Source organism: Ischnura elegans, chromosome 9 (genome assembly GCF_921293095.1).
Source record: "Ischnura elegans chromosome 9, ioIscEleg1.1, whole genome shotgun sequence".
In the NCBI taxonomy this organism is placed as follows: domain Eukaryota; kingdom Metazoa; phylum Arthropoda; class Insecta; order Odonata; family Coenagrionidae; genus Ischnura; species Ischnura elegans.
In genome coordinates, this window is record NC_060254.1 from 56,022,234 (window position 1) to 56,047,650 (window position 25,417).

General features: G+C 36.9%; 1 protein-coding gene across 3 annotated transcripts in view; it reads right to left on the reverse strand.

The window, feature by feature from the left end:
• LOC124166134 (sodium channel protein 60E-like) overlaps positions 1-25,417 on the reverse strand; it is a 240,638-nt gene that overhangs the window by 19,848 nt on the left and 195,373 nt on the right. For all 3 annotated transcript variants that reach the window (XM_046543793.1, XM_046543794.1, XM_046543791.1), the window contains 4 exons: positions 24,358-24,549; positions 22,672-22,826; positions 6,956-7,089; positions 6,664-6,857 (listed from right to left, as the gene is read on the reverse strand). In XM_046543793.1, coding sequence (XP_046399749.1) covers positions 6,664-6,857; positions 6,956-7,089; positions 22,672-22,826; positions 24,358-24,549 — 675 coding nt within the window. The remainder of the gene's footprint in view (positions 1-6,663; positions 6,858-6,955; positions 7,090-22,671; positions 22,827-24,357; positions 24,550-25,417) is intronic.

Sequence of the window (25,417 nt, forward strand, 5' to 3'; positions counted from 1 at the left end):
CTAAATGAATTTTTGGAGAGAAAGACTCCGTTTGTATCTTTTAAATTTACCTCTATTGTGATGCCCAAAATGATATACTATATTTAACAGTGCTAAATTAATGCAAATCTGTAGAAAAGAAATATTTTCCTCTTCAAAATCAAAGTTTAAATCCCTAAAATCTTGAGTTACTGTTTAGTTTCCACCTAAGATGTGTCACAAAAGCAGTTGGGTGTTTAAATATAATGGCTTACTTCCATCATTGGTTCCAAAACTTTCTTTTCCTTTCTAACAACCTGCTCTAAATTAGACAAAAAATGTTATTATGAACATTTTTAAGAGCCCCTGACTTTTTAGGGATACGTATTTCCTTGATATTAGACGTAATAAATTCTTATAATTTTTTATATGCCTTAGGCTTTCTTAAAACAGTGCATAAGCACATTACAAGGATATGATTCGTAAATTTCATGTTTGAACATTTAAAAAAAAGATGCTTCAAATATTTTTAAGCAACTATATGTTTCATGAACTTTTGAGCCCCTACCCAACTGAAGAGTTTTTATCACAATCAGTCCATCACCCAGCAATCACTTCAGCTTTCATAAAAAATTAAACATTAATAGTCTGTTCATAGGGAAAGATGCCATTAAAAAATTAAAGAACTAATTTTCATGTTTTTTTTCACTTCACTGGAATATGATGAATGAGAAAACCTTCATCATCCGCTGAAGTTGCCTCTCCACAATTGGGATTGGTTGGTTCCACTTTTTTTCAGTTCCAGATTAGTTCTGAGCTTTGATTCTCAGTTATACTACTTAAATTAGAACAAAAACAGCTCAATTTTCAAGAGCAAAATAAGGTTTTCGTCTCATTAGTATTAATATCTACATATGTAACATTAATTGCATCTAAATAATGATCTAATAAGCAGATAAAGAGGAATAAGAGACTATAAGAGGCCATCCTTTAAAATGCAAGATAGTCCAGACTGCTAATAATTTAAAATACCGTATTTCTCCGAATATAGTTCCCCCGCCTAATTTTGAGGCTTCAGTTTCGGGAAAAGTTAAAAAAATGCATTTGATTATTGTCCCCCCCCCCCTTTACTTTTACCACAGGCATTTTTGGAAAAAAAGGGGGGGACTATACTCAGACATATACGGTATGAACAAATAGTTGGCTACAAAATTACAGCATTCAAAATTACCTCAGAAATGAGTGCCACAACAAGTTGAGAATTGATTCACTCAGCAGTATCAATTTATCAGCAATGTGTGACAGTTTTTCAAGGTTAACATGGAAAATATTAACGAATATCTGAGTGCTGAGATGATAGAGCAGGCACTGAACATGAGGATAAGGGAATACTCTCGGGAAGAACTACAGGTACAGGTCTCTATCATCTCTTATGATGTAATAGCAAGAATATTCTCATAAATTTGTAGGAAGAGTTGAGCTCTCCCGCATGACACACCTTAACTGTTGTTCTTCTGTAAAGACTGTGCCTTTGGTTTAACTCAGCCAGCTGCTTTGTCTTTGCATAAGGTTTTGTTTTCCCTTCCCCTCCAAAACACTGGATACTTTTTGCAATAAATCCAACCTAATGGTTCTAAGTTATTCCTAAATCAGCAGAGAATACCTTTCTATGTTCATTCCGCCTAAATTTGACTCAAATGATTAAATGACAACTGATGGCAAGAATTATTATCTTCTATTTGCTGGAAAGGCATTGATGACCTTGGAATCCTTAACTCTCCTTGCAGTGGGCAGTCTATTATTTGCTCAATATTAACCCATTCTTCTACTTGACCTTTTCTAAGGAGGAAACCCAATATTAATTGTGCAGTTCACCCTTTGGTTCTTTCTCTGATCCATCACAAAGTCTGTCTCTGCCAAGGAAGAGCTGAGGCAATGTTTCTTCCAACATGTCTTCATTTGGAAAGCGAGCATATGCTTACGCTGTGGAACAACCAAATCTGGCATCATAATGCACATATCACACATGCTATGATACTAAATGTGGAGAGCTATTAGAAAAAGCATTAATCAAAGAATGTTTATCTGCTGGTATTTAATGCCCCAATAGAATTACTGCCGAGCCATTGACAACTTATCTACCACCAAAAAGACAATTTTATGACTAGTAATGGAAAAAAGCATTGGATTAATTTTCCCTACCGAGATAAAATGGAGAAATATATGAAAGTTTGACATTCCAAAGTGGCTGACTGTTTGATAACACATCTCCAATGAAACTGCCTAAACCAAGCGACACAGACCTATTTCCCCCTCAATTTCTGCTTTCTTGGAAAATATTTTTCTCTTTGTAGTTTTGCTCCTAGGTATTTAAGTTCCACCCTGGCTTAATTTGATTCCAGGTCCCCTGAGATGTGATGCAAGACAGTTTTGGTCAGCAAGTTGTTTAACACTGGAACTGCGGACGCGACTTTTTTTCCCCATTGCCCTTTGTAAATGTTTGCCATCCATGCACTAGTGGTTTGATCCCTTTGAAATTTACTGACTTTTGCTCATTTTTCATGCTCTTTCGAATGGTCATATCTAAAATATTGTACGATGTTTGGTTCGCGAGAAAAACGACGATTTACCTAGAACCACGGGATGGGACTTTTTTGTCTCATATGGGGAAAACATACAATTTCAGTATTTTTTGCACACTTATTTTGTATTCAGCATAATAACAGTTTATTACGAAGGGGATCGATGCATGGTTATTCTGCCAGTTAGTAGTGCAGAAGGGAATTATCTGTGCACTGCCCTGGCCACCTACTCACGCAGCGCCGGCCACGTCACCTCTTCCTGGCGCGTCTGCAGGTCTGAGCTTGCAACCAACACGCTTCGCCTTGCAGCATGTTTAAACATTAAACGTTACCTAAACACGTTTTTTTTTCACACAAACCACAAAAAACCATCAATTATACTTAAACATGACAGGATCAACATATTTTGTCAATGGGACAAATAAGTCCCATGCCGCGGTTTTGGTGGGGTTGGAAAGTTCAGCGGTTCTAGTGTTAAGCAATGCATATAACTTTCCCCACCTCCCTTCATGCCACATAGAGCGGACATCACAAAATTACAGGATGAATTCTGTTTCCATCATATAAGATCACCAATGCTGCATACTAGAAGTAAGATCCTCTTTTTCCGATGACCTAATAAGCCAAGCTATGCATGGAGGAAGCTTTTTAAAACAGCTTACATAGCTGTCATTTTGTTGAGGCAACATATAAAATCTAGTTCACACAGTTATAGTAGACCATTTGTAAAATAGAACCTGAAATTCGGACTCGATCCTCTACTACACAAAATTTCACTTTTCTTTGCATAACTTTCTATCAGTGAACAGGTTTCAAACTGATTTCCCACCATTTATTTTGGTAACAGTTCTTTTTGGCATCAGCTGCTGTTCCGACCTCAAACTGGAAGAGCCAGTGGAACAGAGAACCGAAAAATCGAACCTACCAATTTTCAGTAAAACAATTTGACAAATCATTAAATGGCATGAATGATTGGTCAAATGATGCTGAAAGATTCTATAATTTTCTTCAGTACGTGGGCCAAATGTCTCTACTTCTTTTTTTAAATTTCCTTCATGTTCATTCCCTGTGTCAAATATGTCTGATACTTGATGCTGTAAGTGATAATTTATTTACTATTTTAGGATCAGGTATCTAATCCTAAAGGGAATAACACGATAAGATAAGGATTAAGAAGACAAAAAGTTACACATAATAATTATTTATCAGAAAAATAAAGGAAGAGGATAGGAAAAAAATGAAACAGATGTGTGTACAACAAAAACCAAAAAGAAGAATGAGAGGTGGGCATTGTAACTCTCGTCGTACTACAATACATTTCTCGAGAAATATAAGTTATCAATGGTCTAAAGTATGCTAGCAAGAGTTGGATATAGTGTAATAACTATTTTCCCAACTGTCAGGTATTCTGTAGTAGTAAGAAGTATAAAAAATGTACATTAAATTGGTTCAAATATATTCTACATTGAAATTCTATTGAGTATGGCATTTGTTTCATACACTTCATCTCCTCAGAGGTAGCCTACTGAAGCCAGCTGTCCCATAAAACAGCTATCTTTTAGTAAAAAAATAAAATTTCAAAGGTTTTATTTAAAAAATTACTCTCAAAACTACAGTAATCAGTTCTCCAACAGAGCTAATCAAGACTTGAATATGAGATAAAATATCTTTATCGTAAAACATAATTTCAGATGAAGAATTTCACAAGACTCTTTAAGACAACACTCAGGGAAAAAATGGTTTAATATAATTGTTGGTAATCATGTATTATGCTCTTGATTTGTATTCCGCAGCAAAACTTTCAAAAAATATGTCTATGCAGGTAAATATTCTGATAAAAATTTATTCCCATGCATTGCACTGAATAACTGAGACTACATGAAATGCAGTATTAACAGCTCAAAATCTTCCCATGACACAAAATTTAGTATTTCGTGAAATACTTGCATGGTGACATGCTATTATTTTTCAGTGCATTCTTTCAAATAGAATCATTTCTTCCAGCCAAAAAGTATTACTTTGCCTATCCAGGAAGATGAGTAAGGGCAAATAAGTGAGAGGTTGATTATAAATGATAGAAGTACCTATTTCAAAATCCTCTCTCCAGATTTTTATCCACTCAACTTCATAAATGCAATTTACTGAGGCTTCCAACAATGAAGACTTATGACATGTATGTAAATAAAATATTTGGAATTCTTATTGATGATGTAGCAACGCTAGAACTTCATCATTTACCCTCCCATATGCAACCGTAGTGCAAATTATTATAGTTTTTTGCAAAACCTGTGTAAAGGTTGGAAGGAAAGGATGGAAAGGCATTTCCAACCATTAGATATAAAATGTCATCAAACAAAGATTTGAGCCTAAAATAAAGTAATTTAATTAGTGTTGAAAGTAAAATAACTCATGCTCATGCCTAATTAAAGGCTTGTGGAGGAAAGAGTTATAGCCAGGAGAAGAGTTGCTCCGGTGGACAAGTAATTGTGACCAAATATTTGTGCTACATTTTGAGAAGATTCAGCCTAAAGCTGGAGAGAAGGTGGGCAACTGAGAATGTGAGTTTCAAACTAAACTCAAGCAAAACAAATTACATTTTTATAAGGGCCAAGATGGGCTGAAGAAATATTTTTAAAAAATTATATTAAATTAAAAAATGTTGACACATATGCTTTTAAAGCCCTGACTTCTTTACCTTATGACAAGGATAAAAACTTACTACAATACATTTAATGAATACATTTTTTAATGGTAACTAACCAAGTTCAGGCTAAATTTTTAATTGATTGCAACAACATATCTAAGAATGAAATCTTTGCAAACCAATATTCAATCACTATCAGACATTCTTCAGGCTTGGAATATGAAACTGTCATCATCAGACATAAAACATTGTGGTGGAACCCAGGAAAACATGATGGCATCAACTACTCACTGTGGAAGCCTTTGCAAGAATTTAATGGATAGCTATTCACTATCAGGAAAAGAATGGAATACATACTTCTTACATACTGCTATGTACCAGGGTTATAGAAGGTATGAGTTGTTGATTACATTTATGCTTCAAAATGATCTGCGTATTTTAATCTAAAACCATTTCCAAAGCAAGTTCTAAAGTCCTGCTGAAGACTCCTACATAGCCAGTTCAAAACATTAAGCCTCCGAGTACCATTTATAGAATTACATAAAAATCTAAAGCACCAGGAGGCAAATATCAAATCCATTTGGTTCACATTCAACTAAATAAAAATTTTGAGCAAAAGAAACATTTAAAAGGAGAAAGGCTAGGATAATTTTTTTCGTAAATTCAAATTAGCTAGAATAAATTTCTAGTTTCCATCTATTCATTTTTAATGACGCATACATGATTCAAAAAATTTATGCATCTACTTATCCTTCTTGATGATTATTCAAATCTAGAGTAATTAATTTCCAAGTTTTTCTAAGACGAACTATTAACACCCACCACATGTTGTAGAACATTAGTAATTCATGTATATTATTTCACTAATCCAAAACACTATTGAAGCATATTCAGATGCTATTCTTATGTATGCTAAAAATTTAACAGCTCACATTTAACAGGGTAATAATCAATGCCCAAAATCTCAGACAAGATGTCAAGTTACCTAAAAAATAAGGCATGCTTTCAGTAGCGAGATAAGGTACAGAGAGATGAAAAGCATAAAAGTGATAGGCTTGGTTGCAATTTTGAATAGAAGTAGGGGTAGGAGAGGAAAAGAAATAAAAACGTGCTAAATTGTAGTCATAAAAAGGCATTCCTTGGGACTAAGACTGATTCAAACCCTATCAGTGAATGATTTCTTTCTTAGTAATATCTTGTAAATTATCTCAGAGAAAATTCAAAGCCATGGATTTACGCGGGATATGGCACTCTACATCTAAGGTTGAATCATATTATCAGTGATAGTGCAAGCAGGTGAATTAATCAGGGAAATGAGATAAGTAAGCTAATAGTAGAGCAAAGAGAATAGTAGTAATAGTAGAAAGAGAAAATTTTGAAAGTTTAACAACGTTATCTATAAGTAAGGAAATTTCCATCGTAACTTGACAGATAACTTCTTTGATTAGGAATGAATAATAGATGGAAAATAAAAGATACCTTAATGAGCCTTAGGATTCGGCCAATGCGGAAGACTCGTACAACACGCAGCAATGTGGGCGAGACAGGGAGGTCAATCATTATGTCCTCCATCACAATGCCCAAAATGGAAGCCAACACAAGTACAAAATCAAACAAATTCCATGGCACAGTAAAATAATGATAACGAAGACCCATTATCTTGACAATAGCCTCTGGGAATCAAAAATGAAGTCACTCAGTATGTTTCAGAAACATAGTCATTACATATCATTAAACAGAGAAAATATGTCAAACAATGACAATGACTTACCTAAACTAAAGACAGTGGTAAAGAAGGCATTGCTTACTTCAAGAACAAAAAATATGGCATGGGATTGACCGTAATGCTCAATACCCATTGTGAGCATGTTCAGGAAGATCAACACAAATATGGCAATTTCAAACCTGAAACATAAATTGATACACATATTTAACTGTGCAGTTTAAGTCAACCATAAAGAGGTGAAAAAGAGACACAGAAGAAACAACAAACTGGAAAGTGAGATATATTCAGCATACAGTAAAGATTGGAAACAGTGATACAAGCAAAGTCTTAGGGGGAAATTACAAGGATGGAAAATTACAGTTAAAATGTTGTTTGGTATATCCAAGATCAACTAAATAGTAGGCCCAGATAGGCCTCCTAAATAAAGTACATGTGTGTCTATTTCTGCACTTCCATTGATGATTAGTAATATTTAACTGTTCTCATTCTTGGTAACTCTAACTAGTCTGTACATTGGAATTCCTCAGCATCATGCTATGTATTGCCCTGAGTGATAATTGCCAAATTTCCCAGCCCATAAGATAACACTTTAGTTCCTTACAAATGTGCCCTAAAATAAGCCAGCGTCTTATGGGCAAAGAGTATAACTTCGACCTCAACTAACATAAGCTGCTTCGCTGGGAATACGGCAGCCTTTATTAAAATTATTCATAATAACTTTTATTTTGAGCCAGTAAAAAGTTGGAAGGGTTCTACTAATTCTATAACAGTAATTCCTTAAAAAAATTACAAATAAATCATATAAAGGCTAGGTTATGTGGTAAATCTATGCCACCCAACACAGCAGTTCATGGAACTATGTCTGCTCTATGGTGGCAGTGGGGCTGAAAATGCTGACTGCACCAGCAAATCATGTTCCGCAATATTTTGAAAATAAACTCTTTCATTCTTTTCGGCCTGATTAAAGTACATATTTTTCATAAAATCAACCTGAAAAATCACAGCGCCTCTTTTGAGCCTGAACTTCCCCCTGCTAAGGATTTCTAGAGAAAGGAGGGGTTTCCGAAGGCTCTCTGGAATCCCACAACATGTCACACAAGCTCTTGAAAACAAAATCTTGATTTGGAAACTTTGGAATTGTTGTCCACACCCATACACTTGCCCCTCTTTTGTGGAACATCAGTGCTATATGAGCTTCCTCCTCCAGCAGGATTATACAAATTATCTCAGAACGTTGTATGTCGGAGGAAATCAGGATTAATTCTTTGGTGATTTTTTTCTCTCGTTAATAACAGAGGGGAACACCACCCAATATCACCATCTGTGCCCAAATATTGCATGGATTATCATGGCCATGACCACCTATTTGCTTGCAATAATTAAATATTTCTAACTTCAATAATGGTTCTAAATTTGTGAATCCAAACAAAGGATCTGAAATCAGGATGCTAAAAAACTGTTAGAGGGCAGGTTGTTCTAAGTGATTTTCAATGGTGTCCATAGTGACTGAGATAATGTTAACAATATTTTATGAGATGAGTCCAGAGAAATACACCCTCATAAATTAATTTTGACTGTTATATATTTTTATCACCATAAGTTATGTCTAGCAAGAAGTAGCACTTGGTAAGCATGTAAGACAATCTGGAAGCATCAACATCATGTTTAACCCCTCCGAATCAGACTTGCTTGTAATGTTGCATAATATGGTCCATCGAGGATTGCAACACAAGGGAATATGGGCTTCCAAGAAGATACTACTGAAAGGTGAACCCCTTTCCAAATATAATAAAATAGACAATCTAAAGCTTTCTGAAATAGGTTAAGCAGGATAAATTGTGGATGAGTAATTGAACTTTCTCTCGAGATAGACCTTTTACTGCATACCACCACAATTCATAGCTCTGTTAACCAAAAGGGACAAAAACCTTGTTTAAAAATCTGTGTCAGCCTTATTAGCACACTAAGCATAAAAACATGCTATGATTACCATTGTGATCTCAAGTGATTATTAGCCAGGTACTAACTTCTTAATACTTTACAAACAAATCTATAAACACAGCCAATGATGCTTTTCCATATAGAAAGAATGCTCACACACCAATGAAGGAAAAGTCAGGAGAAACACTTCCTCGGCTCTTCCACATATCCTGCACAGAGAATGATCTTGGAAAGGAGTAAAGAAAGGATATTTGGGGGAACTGGGCAAATAACATTTGGCTTCTCCCTTTGAAAAGGGCTATCTGAGGACTGTAAATACGTGGCAAACGATGCACTCCATTGATACATGGCTGCACTGTTAAGTAAGTCCTCTACTTTGAAACATGCGACTTATGAACTTTCAGAGATACAAACATAAAAAAAATTCAAGAGTGCCTGAAATTTCAATTTTGGCACCTTTGGATTTGGACACTGCACACAGACGCAATCGCGTCAAAAACTGGCGTAATGTTGCGTAATCACATGGTGAAATTTTTTTAAGTTAATATTTATTTAAAGAATCAATTTAACCACTGTGTAGGCAGGAACAGTTACAGCTCCAGCCATTTTGGACACTCAGCCAAGTGAGTTTCTGACTATCGTAGAATTAGCGCAAAATTTTAATGTAGTGCTGCATGCTACAGGATAGCTACACTTCTCGATGCCTTGCTTAGGTTTTTCGACTTCCAACAAGGTCTCGGAATATATCTTGTTCATATGTCACGGACTTACTGCGTAGTGTATACAGTTGAAAGTAATTCCTTAACCCTTTCGCACCGAATGCCACACCTGTGCGGCGAGGATTTTTTTCCATGAACAATGAATGCCACACCTATGCGGCGTTAATTTTCCTAGCCTAAGCAACGAATGCCACGCCTGTGCGGCACAGGTCGAAAAAAGTGACCGTGGCGGACACAATAGACCCACGGACACGGTCGCCCCTCGTGATCCGGCTTAGCGCGAGCCCAGTCCCATCTTCGGCCACTCAGGTCGACCCTTTCTTATCCTTTCCATGCGGTCAACTACTGTTATTTGCAGTGTGTTTTCCAAAACTATATTTGTTGCTTACTTTTCATATCTATTGCTATAAATGAATTCATCTTTTTTTGCTGACCACATGGAAATTTCAAACAAAATTCTAACATTAATATCAACGGAGTTATAGACCGACTAGTAAATACACTAAATCCGTCTATATCAACGTTAGAACTTCGTTTAAAATTTCTGCACGCTCAGAAAAAAACACAAAATTCATTTTGAATGTAAAAAATCGATGCGAACAACAAATATTTGCATATATTTTGCACTAATATTTTAGCCAGTTGACCGCGGACTCGTCCTAGGAAGGGGCTTTTAATCCTTCGAGGGTCTGGGACAGAGGCCAAGGAAAGGGATCGGCGCCCCACTGAGTTGGGTCCAAAAATGGTTAGGGAGGGAACCACTGCCCACAGTCGAAGCAAAAAAGCTTCATGCAGGGGAGTAAAGAAAACTTTCAAGAGACTCGTATTAAGGAAGAATTTCCCTCAAAGAAGGTCTGGCGCGAAAGGGTTAAGTCACCAATGCCTTCCAAGCTAATCATCAAAGTAGCTGGCCTTGAAGAAAAACTCGTGTCAGTTGCTATGTAATCATTTAAGTCATATACAAGCAGAATGAAAGGTAAGAAGGTAAGATCAGCTGTTTTAGGAATGACTTAGCACCATTATGTGGAATTGAATGCAAAAAGTTTCTGGTGTTAAGACGGGGGAGGGTTTAGAGATAACGCTCAGACAAAACAGCCAGTAGCCAGCTTGTGAGCTGAAGGTCCTGATGCTCCAATGAACACTGATGATGACGATTTTCCCAGTAGATTCATTTGACTCTTTATACATTTTCATGAGAATCTTCTAGCTAGATAGGTGGAAATTTAAAGAGAAGAGCTTATTCCAGGTTATGTGCTGATTTATCCCATCCAATACCCCAATTAAAACTGTAGCAGTTTGGTTGGCTAAATTGCTCACAAAAAAGAAAGTGATATATGCACCCAAAAGATATAATTCCAAAACGCCCCTGGTTTCGCATGTTGAGGGTTATCAATCTCCTGCTGTAATTGCATCCTTTTCTGATTATCAGTATTTCGAGCCAAGGCCATTCATATACTCATCTTTAGAAATCTATATGTGTGACAAAAATGAATATTTTTTTCATCGCAAGCACACAAGGAATCATAATAGGGTAGATTCCTTCATCAAAGAAAACGAAAGGCATTGATTGCAATTCGTTACCCACCATTAGTGTATTCATAACATACAAATTATTTGGTTTTTGAAATACCGGTTTAGACGAATGGCGAGGGTCAAATTTTATCCTCATTTGAAAAAAGCCAGATTGGTGCCCATGCGATTCCACTCCACGTGACGTCACAGGGACCTAGTTTCTACACGAGAGGATAGGAGTTATACATCGTCTGAGGTTACCAATGCATGCATGAGGCACAGAGCTCAGGGAAACATGTCTTAATAATCACCTATTAAAACTGGCTAAGGTCGGAAAGTTTTCTTCGTTTGATAAGGTATTAATAAACCATTTTTAAGCCAAGCGCTACCAGCCAGCAAGGTACTCAGCTACCCGCTAGCATCCTGTGTCCTATCAGCGCTCAGAGCCTCGATCAAGGTCACCTCACAAGGCGGGAGGGGGAACCAGAAATGCGTCGCACGGACTTTTCCCCATCATTCCTACTTACACGTCGCGTTTTCGCGCGCTTGAAATTTTTCACTTTTCATTTAATCGCGAAAAATAGATATCGTCATTTAAAAATCTAAAAGCGTGAAATACGTACTCCAGGAGTAAAAATCTTTCGATTTAGGCAATAAAAAAATAATAGGAAACCACCCTATTACCCAAGTATTGGCATTGAAACTGTTCATTCACTGAAATCCTTATCCATCATGCATTAGAGATCTGAAACTACTACCTGGCCATTTCTGAAGCTAATGTTATAGCTAAAAATGAAATATATTGTTGGTGACGCATGAGTAAAGTCTATGATATTAAGTTTCAGACATTTCTTCCGGAAAAATTCTGCACACAATCTCAAAATGAATGAAAATACAAAAGGCAACATTATTGTATTCATCAAAGGCAGGGTGCACACCAGAACAATACGATATGCAACAATGCGACAACATGGTTGCTTTGCCCAATGCAAAATTTGTTGCATCAACGTTTGAGTGCACACTGAAGTGAAACAACATGCATTAAATCAGGTGCTGAAACAAAAGAGATTGATGTGACCCATCTCCCAGTTATAAACATGACCTTGTCCAAGGAAGACATTGTGATAGTTCACAATAATTTGCTAATGTCTTCAAGGTAATCTCTATTAATGAACTCAATTATATGCCAATATCTCTTCTTTTACGATTTTCCAAAATAATAGAGTAGCTTACTGCACTAGGTTAGAGGAATTTTTGGAGAAGCATTTTCATAGTGGAAAGTCAATGGCTCAATATCTCTTTTATGCAGTTGACTGCATTGTTGAATAGCTATACAATAGTCATACTGGCCAGTGAATTTCCTCTTATTACACTAATGTCTATAATTATGTACACCATGAGTTACTTTTCAAGAAATGTGATATTATAGGCCTAAGAGGTTTAGCATGTACGTAGTTGGTTAAAATTGTATTTGTCCAACTGTCAACAGGTAGTAGAGATATGCAAGGATGGGAAAAGGTGCACAAATAATGTATGAATTTTATCCACTGGAGTAAATCAAGGCTCTATAATGGGGCCTGTACTCTTCCTCATTTTTGCTAATGACCTACCAGTGATCCTACTGCATAACGAACATAATAAGGTATTAATGTATGTTGCTGTTATGTGACTAAAAAGAATATTTTTTCATAGCAAGGTAGTAATATTGCTGTTGATGTGAATTCCCTCAACAGAAAAAAAAGGATGATATGAACTATGAGCAATGCCCAATATATTAGCCATTGCAGACCTCTTTTAAATAAAAGACTTGCTTACTGTACCTTCTATATATATTTATTGCACATTGGTTTCCAACAAGGAATATTTATCTTTGATTGCTAAAAATTGACTAATACCATGAACACAATTCTAGACTGACCACTGATCTGCATGAGATTCAACGAAACTTTGAGGTCCCTCCTTCTGGTCTCAGAGTAATGCATACAGTAGACTCATTATTACGAAGTTCAGGGAACCAAAAAACCGGAGGTTCGTAATAACGAAGTTCATATGAACGTTTCTTTAAGGAATCATCAAAAAAAACAGTACATATTAAACGCGATTAAATTATGTGGAAATATATGTAAACAGGAAAATTCGTTTCAGTTTCTCAGCAGAAGAATTCGGCATGACGCAATCGAGGGTCGATATCTTCCCAAATACAGTACGTCTGAATATACAAACTAGATCCATTCCAAGACCTTGCTACTAAGTTGATAATCCTAGAGTCCGGCAGCCGAGAGTTGTCCGATGACAGGCAGAATGGTCCAGGTCGGAGAGTGCCAGGTAAGAAATGGAAACGCCTACAAAGGGTTAGAAGGGTAAGAAAGTGAAATGCCTTCGTCAATTTTACACAAAAGGTCCGTGAAGAAGCGAGCCGGAAGGGACGAAGAGCGTGAAGGACCCAGAGGAAGAATCACTTGTTTTGGCGATTCGAAAGGGCTTGTTTTGGTGGATCAGGCTTATTTCGGAGCTCCTTATGCATTTGACAACGTTGTATGACTAGGCGAGGGTGTGAGCTGCGTTTGGGGGACAGCGATTGGCTGTAGACTGTTCAGGCTCAGGGTTTTCCACCCCTCCTATTGTGCCATCATTGGGCAACTCTCGCTGGCCGGACTGTATGCAAGGAATCAGGGAGTACGGTTATCCTGCAGAATGCAATACTGCATTACACGTATGCGCTAACTCACAATTGTGAAGAATTGATCTAGATGGGCATGCAACGCATCCTGAGCCGAAAAAATAGCTCCCCACGGAGAGGAAGTACGTGCGAAACGCTGAACAATTCCCAACTTCAGACTGGATTCAATGATATGTTCAGATTGTGCCCAAATTGAAAGGCCCCAAATTCGAAATTTAAAAATTTAGAATGCTCGAACCTCTGAAAATTCGTAAATCGAATGTGCATAGGAAGAGGACAAACTGTACGTCCAATTTATGAGCGGTTATTAGTGGGTCACCATGACTTCACAGGAATGAAGCTTATTAGATGATGTCGCATGTGAACTGAATAAAGATCCATAATTAAATGCCATTGCTTATGAGTGGAACTTCATAATTAAGTTCATTTTGTAGCCGCCGGGACCTGGACTGATGTTCGTAATTTCATAAAAACGAAAATTTCGTAAAAGCATTTCTTTTACAATAGCTTGGATAGGCCTTTTTGTCGGGATCAACGATTTGCTTCGTAATAACGAAAACTTCATAATTAACGTTGTTCGTATTAACGAGAGTCTACTGTATAAAATTGTACAATGCCCTTCCTATGCATTAAAAAACATATCTGCATTCAAATGCCAGCTAAGGAGGTTCTCATGTCAAAATGTTTTTATAGCGTACTTTTTGTAGTTATAATATGTTTGTACCTTTTTCACAAACCTTTTACAACTTTTTATCTTGACCTGTCCTATACTTTCCCGCAATGTCTTCATGACAGAATAAATGACCATTATTACAACTACACAGTTAACTTTTGCTTTACAATTAATCTGTTGTGGAGGATCGGTCATCAGGCCATTTCCATCGCATATTAAATCTGCTAAAAGCTATTACTTTTGTACAGTAAATATTATAAAGCATTAAAACCCTGCTACAGTAAACTCTTGATTTTACGAAGTCAGTGGGACCGGAAAATTGGCACTTCGTAAAATCGAGTTTCGTAAATTCAAACCTTATTCATAAGTCACGAAAAAAATGTTCGCTTTTGTTTCTTCCGCCGTTTTTGGTCTTTAGTTGTCTTATTTAACTGTTTTCGGTGGTTATTCTCGGTATAAATCATAGAAAAGGCTTTTTGCTATCGATTTATGTGATAAATCGTTAAATACCACCATATACCACCATAAAATTCCCATTTCTTGATCATACTTCAACATCCACGATCGCTAAAGAAATTCCCGACCAGTTTAGAAAACGTACTCAAATAATGAACTGCAATGTTTATTATAAGAATTTAATGTTATAAATTTGCGGTTAGGAGCCAATAGCTACTATTAAGTATGCAAAAGATAGATATTTGTTTCTGACACCCACGGAATTTTAGCGGCAGCCGGCCTAACCGCCATTTATGTCGCCCTCTATCGCTCAGTGACGAGAAAAAAAGAAAAACAAGGGTCTTACCCCGTTTCCAAAATAACCTTCGTAAGTTAATATTTCGAGTTACTTCGTATTTTCAGCAGAATGTGCTCTATTTCCACTGAGATTCAATTACGATCGTAAATAGCGTAGGATGTGATTATCTTCCGGCGAATATTTGAAGTAAATTCTGTTTGAGTTCTCCGTCCGACTACTGTGTTCCATCATCTTCGCAGACGTTGCCATAAAAGACTTAATTCTTCATCAGGACCATATTCTTCATACCGGGTGTGAGGTGACCTGTTCATATAGTATGTTTCTCTCCTTTTATGCCGACTGGAGCAAGGTTCCAACCGGAAAATGACAGGAGAAACATCTTACAGTATCGGAGAAATAGAGATAGAAACGTTATTATCCACATTGATTGTTTTCCTTCAAGAGACGTTTTATCATTTCTCAACGTGGTTAAGTATTAGTTCACTAGCGTGAATTCCCAAAAAATGACATGCAAAAGCTGTACCGTCACCTCATTTAGTTTTCGTGTTCCTTTCTCCGCCGTATTGAAAGTTTTGCAAAGGATCATTGACATAGAGAAAAGATTTTCTTAGTTTTAGCACTAAAAAATAGTCGCGCCATAATCGTAAATAAATATAGTGTGGAAAGAGCAAAGAAAATAATTTCAATTGAAAAGTCAGCTGAAAAGAAGAGAGACAATTATAAGCGCGGCACCATTTTCCCGATAGTGGAAGATACTTCTTCCGCCTCTCTCCGGTGAATAACTTCCCCCCGTTGCAGGTAAAGATGAACCATGCCCTTCTCCACAATCGGGGAACGTTCCCAGTGGGTGGGGTGAATAAGAGTGGCTGAGGGAAGAAGTGTGGTCAGCATAAGGACTGGTGAAGGGGGCAGGAGAAAGAAGGGTGGGGAAATGGCCTTGAGCTCTGCCTCAGTCTACTTTTGGGGGCCGTATTTTTTTGCGACGCACACAAGCTCAGTCACCTTAGGGAGGGAGTGAATGGGAAATGCTGGGGAAGGAGGGGTTTGGGAAGCATAAGGTGGGTGTCAGCAAGATCAGCCAAAGGCGGCAGGAGGGAGTAAACAATGGCTTTGGAAAGAAAGAACCCCAGCATGGGAGAACGGGGAAGCGCGTGAGAAGAAAGTTCATGGTTAGACTTGGAAGTGTGTCTTCATTACGAGAAGCTTGAAATATAAATTGGCGGTAAATAGAGCCCAATACTTAAGATATTTAAGTCGTTTATTCACAAAGGCCAATATATACACGAAAAGATATAATGGCGCGGATTGCATGTATCAACGTCCATTTCGGGATGTTATAAATTTCTGTTCCCATTTATAAAAGTAGCAAATAGATTTGAAAGAATGATAATCATGAATAAAAATATCTAAATCGATATCCAAACGCACATGAGCAAAATAGATGAATGTATACATACCGATTCATCGCAAGTAATACCGCACAAGCTTCTTCCGGTACAGGACTTTAAAATCCTGGATAATGCCTTGGTCCAAGGGCTGGGACTTGCTAGTCGAGTTCGGGGGTAAAAAGAGGACTCGAACATTAGCCAATTTTAGATCTTCCACGAATTTATGGACGGTGGCATTATCCATTATTAAAACAATTTTGCGGTTCTCTCCAGCAATTTTTCTATGTAGACGTATAACCATTTGCTGGAAAATTTCTCGGGTCATCCAGCTGTTTTTATTTGCATGGTAAAAAGCTGGGAGGGCTTCCAATTTTACATGTTTTAAGCACCGTGGCCTTTCAAATTTCCCAATGACAACGGGCTTATTTTGTCCGTGCCCGTTTGGTTGACGCACAGCCCCACAGTAACACGCACTTTACTCTTTTTCCCCCCTTGGCACCTTTTCCCTTTGAAACCCAGGGTTGCGTCAGGTAATGCATTAAAAAATAGCCCAGTTTCAGGGGCCAGCGAGGGTGAGCTCGTCGAGGAAAGGGTCCCGGATTAGGGACCCTTCGAAGTGCTTCGGCGAAAAGTAGTCAAGTAGTCTTCGAAGTACGTTCACAGCAGTGCAAAGGGTTAATTAGGGGTGTTCGAAATACTCCGCGCGACCTTCCTGACATGTTAAACTACGAATTATTGTCGATGCTATGTTTACGAACAGGCACGTAAATAGGGGCATAATGTCAGCCGCGTTATTTTAACTGAACTCCTACTCCCCCTAAATTCCCACAGTGAGGTTTTTGGCGACCCATTTCTCTCCAAAGTTGCATTATCATTTACGATTTCGCACTTTTGATGGACCACAGTTGAAAGCGCTGATTTTTTAGCTACTTACGCCGGCGTAACTAGTTTTGTTGACAAATTTTTCGCCGTAGTTCGTATAAACGAATGCCATTTGCTCCTAGGGACCGAGCCGAGGTTCGTAAATTCAAAAAAATTCGTATAATCGAAACTTCGTATAATCGAATAGCGCCATGTATTTAGCATAGGCTTTTCGCCGGGACCGCAATATCACTTCGTATAATCGAAAACTTCGTAAAATCCTGCTTCGTAAAATCAAGAGTTTACTGTATTCATTTTAAACACTGGATTGATGGAATAATGTGTGAGTGGAAACTATTTTGGTGAAAAAAGAAAAAAAAAAAAATGATAGAGATTTTAGTGGTAGATAAACAAGAGAGAGATACTTATAAAATACATGTATATTCAAATAATGTTTGATAAATACCAACAAAAAATCAAGTGAAATATCACATAGTGTGCCAAATTCTTCTTATGTTGGACCTATTGTAAAGCAGGTGCCTAATGTATTGACAATAAAAACTTATAAAGAAGTACAAATACATAATTAAAATTTTTTGCTGAGTAAAAAGAATGAAAACTTTAAAAAAATTTAAATGTACACATACAAAATGAAAACCAGGGTTCATGCATGAAATATTTGCAATACAAGATGGTTCCGTGGTAGCTTGCTAAGAAGATTTAGAAGAAAGTGAGAAGAGGTGTTTTTCAAAGGATCATCACTGAAAATTTTCTATGTTCAGAGCAAGTTGTTTCAGTTCCACTAGTTCAAAACCTCCATTTCTTCACACCCTTAGGGCCCGGAAAAACAATAATTATTAATATAAGATATGGGTGGAAGAGCAGATTTCTCGAACTCGAATATCGAATTTGAATATTAAATCATTGCTTGAATATTCGAATACCTCAAATTTCGAATACCTCGAATACTAAATGATGAAAGCGGGAATGTTTGACTCGGTTGCCTATGCAGCAGGAAATACAAGATTTTGGAGAGTACCGTATATCTCCGAATGTAGTCCCCCCTTTTTTTCCAAAAATGGCCGCGGAAAAGTAAGGGGGAGGGACTATAATCGAGTGTAATCCAATTTAGCATACTAAAGGTGACCATAAAGTAATAAATAACGGCATAATGGCTAATGTTCTCGTAGTCTTTCTATTTGAGTATATTTATGAGGATTATAATCGGAGATATTAGTAAATACTGCCACGTTTTACCGGAAATTAAGACAATTTTTACCACAAATGTTGTACAGATACGATTATTCCGATTCAAATAGCATATCGAATATGCGTTTTCACGGAATCCATCGGGTAGCCGCTAATTTTTCTTGGAAAAGTATTGTTAGAATAATTCAATCGACACTGATCACTTAATGACGCAAAACAGTAAATAATTAAAATGAAAACTAAACACACACTATCATTACATTGATCGAACACTAGAATTGAATCAATAGTATATGTACCCGTCGCTCATTTAATAACTACACGATTTAAATAATTGCGAAAAATAAACAGATAAAGTGAACCTTTCGTGACGATTTAGCATTTCATTGCGTCCGTAGCTACTATACGTCCGTGCGGTTCGTGTTTACAACCACTGCCTTTACCGCCTTCACAGAACAAGAATGCGCAATAGGTGATGCATTTGTTTCTGAAAAGGCGCAATAATCGACGACTTTAAACCAGAAGCGCCGGCATTACTGCATTTGATCGAAATACAGCGACTCAGCATCGAAAGTGTAATCAATTTATTGAGGAATACCTTCAATTCGTCAGGGTAAATAGGATCGATAAATTACGTCGCATAACGTTTCGCAATTATTTCCGCGATATTTTCTTTATTAAAAATAATTTTACGTTCAACAGTGAGGTGATGGATCAAGTAGAAAGATGAGGATCAATCCTGCCGCAGATTAGAGGCCTTCAAAGACGGAGTTTCGATGCCAATTTAAAAATAGCCGTTGCAGAATACGCCATAAATCATAGTATTTACAGCGCTAGCAAAGCGCTAATACATCGCGGAAGTCATTTCGGGGGTCTCGATGCGGCAGATTCAAAGAATTAGAGGAAAATATCGTCGAATTTGTGCGCAAATGCAGAGCAGAAGCTCTTTGTGTAACTTATGCAATGATTCGCGACGAGGCATTGAAAATTGATATAATTTTTTTTCAGTTTTAATGTTTGTTGGAAAAAGTTTATTTCTTAATATTATTACTTTGATATTTGTAAGTCCTGTAGTTTAATTGTTTTGCTTAGCAGGCATTTGATAGCAATATTTTTATAATATTTATAATTTATTTAACACAATTTTATTTAGATTTCCTAAATTCTTCAGGTCACTTGGATTTGTGATGACTTGATGGGTGTGTTACACTGGATCTAAGGAAGTTTCAGGGCCAAATGCAATACTGTTTATGGGCTTTAAGTTAAAGCTTATATATTGACATTGTCTGTAGTCATTTGGAAATCAAAAATATTAATAATTTGTGAAGGTTTAAAAAATACAATAGCCTTGGATACTTAAAAAAATTTCTCATTTCTTCATTACATCTGGTTAAGGAACTATAAATTACTGATACATGCAATGGATCACAACATGTTTTAGGTATAGTTATTTTGTTGTGATGGAAAATATGTGAACAGATTTGTTCTTAATCTTCACAGAAAATAATAGTTTTTATCGAATCTAGAATCTTAACTTGCTAACCACAGAAAAATTGCCTTCCTTTACATTTTAAAATTTTTCCCAAAACTGAGGTCTCAAAATTGGGGGGGGGGGGGACTATATTCGGGGGGGGACTATATTCGGAGATATACGGTAATTTTGATTTCCTTTAAAGAATTCAAACAAGAATTTAGCTGATTAATGGAATATTTTAATTTTATGGAAACAATTGGGCATATAGTTGATTCAACTAACATCTCTTTCAAATATTCTAAGGGGACACACCACCTCACAAAAAATGATTGCATGCCATCTTGGCATTTACACTGCTACGATCGATTTCTGTCTGATGTATACATTCTTATCTACCAAACGCCATTTCAGCCGCATGCCCAACTAATACTCGGCTTCATCCAACTTCTTATTTTCAACAGGTAGCTCGCTTTACCCCCACTCCTGCGGTCAAGTGCTAGCGGACAATCCGAGGCGTTTTGCAAAATGCACGCGCTTCTCCACTGGATTTTCTTCAATTATTTTCAGTCCATCTTTGAAAGTTCTCACGAGATAGAAAATGAATTCGAATTGCTAGCAGGGAGAAACCAAATATCCTGAGAAAATATCCCTTCGTCTGTGACTGTGACAATAGAGATTTATAGAATAACTCGTAAATTGTAACTTGATATATGTTTTTGGAAAAAAATACCACATCAACTTCTCAGAAGCTCTGCTGTGAGGATATCGAGTTTTGCCAGAATGCTAAGTCTCCGTCATGTTTTGACATTTATTTCCTCGCGTAAAATGCTTAAATAAAGTCAGAAATACATCGCGTTTGGTCTTATTCTTTTTTAAATTATGCGCACATTACTAATATTTCAATACATTAAAGGTGTAATATCAATTGCTGAAAGTCATTGTTAGACACCTTTTGGGCTAATAGGTGATTCATGCAGCAGTTGACCTCCAGAAACTGGTAACTTTGAAGCAGGCCGAGGGCTGATGGATGGAGAGGGTAGCAGATTTTGTGAATTGTGCTACTTAGTTACTATCCCACGGCACTGAGGTTCTCCTGGTGGGGGAAACCGGGGATTTTCGAATTTTTTCACCCAATCATTTTCGGTTTCCCACGTCAAACTCTTTTCACCGCTCTAATCCGCGAATTTGATGTAGTTCGTCAACTTGCCTATAACGGCGCTGCATGCACTAAAAGACTAGAGTTCTTTACAATTTTCCGACTCAACTACCAACGACAGTGTACGGCGCGAAATTCAAAGTATTCGAGAGCGTACCTTAAGCATAATTATTCGAGGCCTCGAATATCGAATACTTTCTAGTACTCGAGGTATTCAAGTATTCGCGGATACTATTCGCACATCTCTAATTAATATATTTTTGATAAGAGGTTTTTTTGATAGAAATTTTAAATAATGGCAATTTCATTCTGAATTTGGTAATAAAATAAAGGTGCTTGCAACTGATTTTTGTACAGTAAACTTAAAACAGCAAATTCTTGGAATATGAAAAGAAATCTATGGTAGCACTCATGACAGAAACACTCCAATTAAGCTTCGGAAATACTTTACAAAGTAATTTACTTTTAAGAGACTCTTTTGCCCCAGTGAGAACATCTTTCCATACCCAATAAAGCAATTCCTCGATGAAAAGAGAGCAAGTGGAAGTGCATATATAATTGCATTTGATTCATGGAATCATGTAGGAGTTACAGAATTTTCTGCATTGTGCCCTTAGTATTCCTATAGAGGTTTTACTGCACTAATTTCTAGGTTTTCCAGGAGGGAGGGTAATAGGGTGAAACTTTTTAAAGTTGCCATAAGAGGCGACTGATGGACACCGAAGTTAGAAAAGTTCAAGACAGATGTGAATGAGCCTTCTACAATAGACACGCACAAGGTGAACTCCGCAGATTTTGAACAAACTTGGTATCAAGGTACCTAACGCTTGGTAATAAAATCACAAATGTGAAGCTTCCTCTGCCACGATTACTACTGATCAGAGACAGGAGCTTCCTAAGTTTCATACTCTCCATGAATATTCCTCTGCGGGGCCTCACAGGTGTGCTTACGGGCTCATAGCAAGCCAAAGGGACAGCAGAATGGCTTCTACACTGCCTGGGCCCTTCCCAATGACGGAATGAATTAGGGAGATGACAGGAGCAGACAAGAATCGTTTACTTGATTATTCCATTTATTTTACTTGCTAAGGATATTCTTGAGGGGATACTTAAGACTGTACAGCAATTGAAAAAAAAATGAATAAATTTTTCCATAGATACAAAACTGATATGGGCTTAGGAAAGACTCGCAATTGACTCCAAAAATGTTGTGCATTAGATTTCTTCATTGAAAATGATGTAATACGCTCCGAAAGGCTAGGTCATTAGTTTATTCATAAGTGTTCTTTCTGTGTTATCCATGTGTGTCATATCTAGTAACAAATTTTTCATACTCACGAGCTTCTATACACACACACATTTATGCAGGACACATAGGTACATATGCTACTCACCTTCTTGAATTGGAGAGATCATAAAACATAGCCAAAAACTGGTTCCTTGGTCTCTTGATAACTTTTTGAGGCTTTTTTCTACCTAATTTCTTCATTGCAGTATAATAATGCTTTTGACTTTCTGTAAGGAACATTTCCAAAACTCCTCCTTCATACTGAAAATGTATGATAAACATGATTACACAATTGAATCAAAACTCTCCAATATTTCATTGCTCTTAAGCATTACTAGTACGAAGTAACAACAAGAATATAATTTATTTTCCAATGATCAAAACAAGATTAATGACAAATCATCAGACAGGTGCCAACTTTTTCAACTTGAATAGGACTAAAACTTTGCATGTTCTTGTTTAGCTCAAGTTACAATGCTATATTCTAAGTTTTTAGTTAAATTTACATTCCTTGGTTCCATTTAATTCTAGATTGATTGCCAAATTGCCATCAATGTAAAAAATTGGCCAAAGTACATAATTTTGTATTTACTTAAACACAGCTTTCTTATAATAAATTTCAAAATAAAATAGTACACAACATGATCGAGGAGCTCTTTCAATTACCTTACAACATGGTTATTTACAGCAGTACAACCATACAGAGTAGTTGTGTGAAAAATCCACAGGGAAAAAATCATTTGCCTTGACTGGGATTCGAAGATCTCTCGATTTCCTGTCGAGTACTTCAACCAGTTAAGCTACCGAGGCGTCATTCTACCCTGTGGAAATTTGAGGACTATACCGGACGAGGTGGTATGGATTGCTGAGCATATGATGTGACAAGCAGTCCAAATCGTGTGCACAGTGCCATAATCACCTTTACACCTCAAAAAATGATACTAACAGGTTAAAGTATTGTACATTAAATGGGGATTAAGGGACTTGTCTGTTTCCCTTTTTGAATAATGGTGTAATGTGTGCAATTTTCCAGTCCACAGGTATTTTTATTTCAGAAAATGACTTCTTGAATACTATCTCTAAGAATGGTGCAACCTACGGTGCTAACTCCTTGAGGATGCTCACAAGTATTCCTTCTGGATCTGGAGATTTACTAATTTTTATTGATTGTAATTGTTTAGTAATCCCATTGTGTTGAACAGTGATTTCTTTCATCAGTGAATGGAATGACCAAATAACGCACAGTACAGTCTGCAGTGAATACACTTTCAGAAAGGTAGTTTAAAATGTTAGCTTTGCCAATATTTCATTGACAGGTTTCCCATCTTCATCAAACAATGAATCTGAAGATTTACCCAGATGCTCTTTAATATAACAAAAAATATTTTGGATTTTCTTTGAGTAATTCACTGAGTACTTTTTTCTCAAAATTTTGCCGTGCAGTATGCATTGATTTCTTGATTACTGAGTATTATGCAGTGTAAATTTCAGTTACTACAAGTTCCTATGATTTTTCACCAAACCTAATGGACTTTTGAACAAGTTGCACAGTTTCCTCTGTTTTCGAAAGGTCTCTCGTTAAATTGTTGTTGTACCTTCAAGGGTCTTTACTACCACATTTCAGTTTTGGGCAGACAATGTTTGTTGATTCCTTGGCATAGAAGTATAGCGAGGTCTAAGAAGTATTTCCATGGCACATCAATCCTTTTATCCTCTGTTTTGGCAACTAAGTCTGTGCATAAATCAAGTCCACTGAAGTCAAGTCTATTAAATGGATGGAAACTTAACTCACCCGTTTTTTGAGCATGTTGAAGTTGTCTATAATAACTCCAATGAAGAGGTTGAGTGTGAAGAAGGAGCCACAGACTATGAATATGACAAAATATAAATAAGCATAGAGGTTGGCTTCCCTTTCTGGCTGGAGGTCGACTCCTCGAGCATCCACTGCATCCGCCATCACTTCCATCCAGCCCTCAAACGTGGCCTTTAGTAAAGGAAGAGATTCTCATGATGAATGCAAATCAATTCTTACTTTATTGCAATATATTTTGTTTTAATGAGTAGCAATATAGCTGCAAAGTGATGCAACCATATGGCCTTGATCTTTTGTACAAAATACCATACACTACAATATTAAGATCAATAATATTTATTCCTTCTGGAAAATGCTGTATCAAAGTCATTTTCATCTGATGTTCTATTCCCACAGCATTAGTCTGCTCTTAATAAAAGGTGCCAAGGGGACCACATAAAAAGATGGAGTGGTGTACTTCAAGTGCCCTCCACAAAGTAATCAAGCAAAGGGCAGTCTCAGAAAAATATCCACCACTGCTGTGATTTGAACCAGGACCCACAGGATAGAAAGCCTTAACTCTAGCCACCACATCAACCCAATCCTCAACAGCATTTTAGGCATAATGTTTGGCAAGTGCTAATGAATCCCATTTATGAAGTTCCATCGCTCTCTTTAAGGTTTGAGAGGTGACCTACTTGCTCTAGACATGACAGTGGAGAAATGGACATTTATTCCCCTACTGAAGAGAGAGAAATAGACACTGACCAGCTATTAGTACATATTTATCTTGATAACACTCCCAGTAGGAGGAGTGAAATGTCAAGCAAAAATGACTCCAACACAGAATTTCCCGAAATGAACTAAACAAATAGATAAAAAAACTGTAAAAACTTCCATGAAAAAATTAATCCTATCTTCATTTTTTTATCTGATGTCAACTTCACTACATTAACACACAATATCAAGAGAATGCATTGCCCACTAAAATAAATATCATGTCTCAGCTTGGGCAAGAAAATAATCCATTCAAGTTCCTTAGGCAGACTATTAGCCATAT